We start from the raw sequence: 3,379 nt of genomic DNA on the forward strand, positions 1-3,379 counted from the left end.
GAATGAATGAATGAAAAATCATTATATTAAATGCATACTTTGTGCCAATGACTGTATGAAATGTTAGAAATATTAATAAAAAATAAAATGAAGAAATTTCTGCTCTCAAGTAACATTCTAATAGGGAAGGGGGCTGTAAAATTGGTGGAACATAATAGTTATGATTTATATAGTGCTTTATGGTCTGCAAAGAGCTTTCCACATTATTTCATTTTATCCTCCCTCACCTGGAAGGCAGGTACTCTTATTATCCCCACTTTACAGCTGAGATAACTGAGGCAGACTGAGATTAAGTGACTTGCCTGGGGTCCCAGGGCTAGTAAAGGTCAGAGGCCACATCAGAACTCTGTCCACTGCACAGGTAGGTAATGGTCACTGGAATATCCTTATGGAAGAGATTAGGAGATTCAGAACAAAGGCACAGGGACAGGGGTCAGTTTTAGTGACAAACAGAAATACTTCTTCTGAGACCAGAGGGAAGGGAGAGTGAGTGGGAGATGATGGGGAGAATTTTAAGGAAGGGAGACAGGTAACTGGACACAAATGGGATGGCCTCCATCTTTTCAACCAGATCATCTCATATGAGTGCAGTGGGTGTGGTTGAGGGTAAGAAAAGATAAGACATCAGAGTAGTCACTGTGGGGAATGAGAGAGGGGGCTGATAAAAGTATACTTAGATTGTTGAATAGCAACAGGGCCCAAGTCAGGCTATATGAACAAGATTTTGTAGTGGAGAATCACAGCTCAATTTTGTGACTTTCTCTCCTTATTCCAATAAGAACATTCAAACAAGCAAATCATTTTCATGTTATCTGTGGTAGCTATGGAGACTTCTGACTCATTATGCTTCCTCTATATACTTAATAATGTTGTTTTTTTTAATGAGTTAGAAAGGCTTTATAATCACCTTAAGAGACTAAACCCTTCAAAAGGGTTTATCATCAAAAGCAGAGACAACTCCTGCAATCTGTCATTTTTAAACTTCTGATTTTTTCTTAGATAAAAACCAATAAGACTGATCCTTTTAACACGACCACTGCCTGGCTCAGTGATTCTTACGTAGCCCTGGGCATACTGGGATTTTTTTTATTTGTCCTTTTGGGAATCACTTCCTTGCCATCAGTCAGCAACACAGTCAACTGGAGAGAGTTTCGATTCGTCCAGGTAAGGACTTTCAGATATGCCTTCCCTTTTTTATTCCTTTGAAATAAGTCATTAATCATACTGAAGAAAGAAGTTTGGCTCTGAATCTGAAACCATGCCCAATAGAAAGCAGCACTCAGAAGTGTGTGTTGATAACGAAAGCCCTGTTATCATTCATGTTGATGTAAATGGTATTTCACGTGTGTCACTGTGTTTCTTCCATACAGTCCAAACTTGGTTACCTGACACTGATCTTATGTACAGCACACACGCTTGTGTTTGGTGGGAAGAGATTCCTCAGCCCTTCTATTCTCAGGTGGTATCTGCCTTCAATCTATGTGCTAAGTCTCATCATCCCCTGTACCGTGTTGGTCTTGAAGTTCATCCTGGTAATGCCGTGCTTCGATCGGCCGCTTACACGGATCCGGCAAGGCTGGGAAAGGAACTCCAAAGTCTCTAAAAAGGCCCAGTTAGGAAGTGGCAACAATGAGGTGTGAAGGAGCTCATCATTACCACTGGGACTTCCCAGCAATGGACTTGAATGTTTACTGTAAAGTGTGCTTTTCTTCCCTACGCCTTCCTCCTCTTCCTCTCTCTGGAGTACCAGGAGCAGGCAGGGAAGGACTTTCTGCTAGGAAGGCCCCAAGAAACGACTGGACATTTGGAAGAAGAGATCCACTCTTCCTTGACTTCAACTTCGATGCCAGGATATGCAAGAAGTTTGATCTCTCTCTGTCTCTCTCTCTCTGAAAATTTAATGTCACAAGGCCACCCCACTTTCCTCAAAGGTTCCACAATTTCACTGGGCAAATGAGGGATCCCTCTATTGAGCTACATAGTGACCTCTACTTTCTCCATCCCACCCACCCCGAATACCTTAGTAGTCTTCATAAGTTGCTACAGGAAAAAAAAAACCAAAATTTAATAACCAGCCTCTGGCATTGATTTACTCTAATCTTATCTAAGCTAGTCCTCATACAATATACTCATTGTCCATGACCAAGGCCCTACTAACTTGATAGAACCTGCCAAAACTTGTGTGCCCTGCTGGCTTAGCTTTTTAGAACCTAATATGACTTGAGTGTTAGGGAACATTGAAGAAAAACCTTCACAGAAGACAGATTCCCTAGTGTATATATTATTTCATAGGGAGAAACAATCTACTGTGATGGAAGGGGTTGGAAGAAGAAAATCCCCCCTCTCTCCCCAAAAAAAAACCACAGAGATGAGGTGGAGCCAGAAAAACAATGTTGTACTGGTTTATCATGGATCACATTGGACTCATTGCTTCAGTATGTTTCATTATTTGCATGTGTCTAAATATCACTTACGGCTGACTACATGTAGTATTATCTTCTTACACAATCCACAGTGATGCTAGTTCCTGTAACTCACCAAGACTCATCTTTTTTGTAAACAATGAAACGTAATATGAAAATTAAACACTGGTAGACCTAACTGGGGATCAGTTGAAGGAACAGTAAGTGTTTAAGCCTGCAAAAGACAGGACAGGTGGGAGATGATAGCTGCCTTCAAGTTTTTTGAAGAGCTAAAATGTAGAAAAGGGATTATACAGATATGTTCTTGTCTCTTGAAAGCAGAGAAAAAAACCAGAAGGAACGTGGGTGTAATGGTAAAAAAAAAAAAAAAGTTTTAACCATCAGCTTAGGGGGGCTAGGGGAAGCACTTTAAAGTTAAACTGTATTATTAACCTTTTTTCATCATTTTCTTAAGTCTGGAATAATCAACAAAACAATAAATCAAAGTATGATTTGTAGAATTTTGCCAATTTCTGAGGTATAAGTGCTTATACTGAAATTTACACTATCAGAAAGTCAGTTAGAGCCTGAGCCAGCATATCTCCAGAACAATGGGCAGAAAGTGCAAAGAGGCAAATTGTGATTTGGTATCAGGGGAAACTTCCTAATAGTGAGAGCCGTAAGTTCTCCTCTAATTAAAGGTTATCATGTACGAGCTAGATGACCACTTGTTTAGTAGACTGTGCTGGCTCCCCTGCACCTACTATGTGTACATAGTAGGAGCCTTTAATAAATGCTTTTTGATTGACTATGGAGGGGATTTTTTTTTTCCAAGCGTGGTTTGGATTAGATGGCCACCAAGCTCCCTTCCAACTCAAAAGTGCTTAGATTCTGTGAATAATGGATGACTAGGGATTATGAAAGGTTCCAAAGCATTTCGATATGGTGGTGGTCAAGAAGAAACAAGACATGGTAGG

General features: G+C 40.3%; 1 protein-coding gene across 2 annotated transcripts in view; it reads left to right on the top strand.

Moving 5' to 3' along the window:
- STEAP4 (STEAP4 metalloreductase) overlaps nt 1-2,793 on the top strand; it is a 33,937-nt gene extending 31,144 nt beyond the window's left edge. For both annotated transcript variants that reach the window (XM_027847891.1, XM_027847893.1), the window contains exons 4-5: nt 1,000-1,164; nt 1,371-2,793. In XM_027847891.1, coding sequence (XP_027703692.1) covers nt 1,000-1,164; nt 1,371-1,640 — 435 coding nt within the window. In that variant the 3' untranslated portion in view covers nt 1,641-2,793. The remainder of the gene's footprint in view (nt 1-999; nt 1,165-1,370) is intronic.
- The last annotated feature ends 586 nt before the right edge of the window (nt 2,794-3,379 follow it).

The sequence above is a fragment of the Vombatus ursinus genome, unplaced genomic scaffold (genome assembly GCF_900497805.2).
Source record: "Vombatus ursinus unplaced genomic scaffold, bare-nosed wombat genome assembly UNPS02005459.1, whole genome shotgun sequence".
Lineage (NCBI taxonomy): Eukaryota > Metazoa > Chordata > Mammalia > Diprotodontia > Vombatidae > Vombatus > Vombatus ursinus.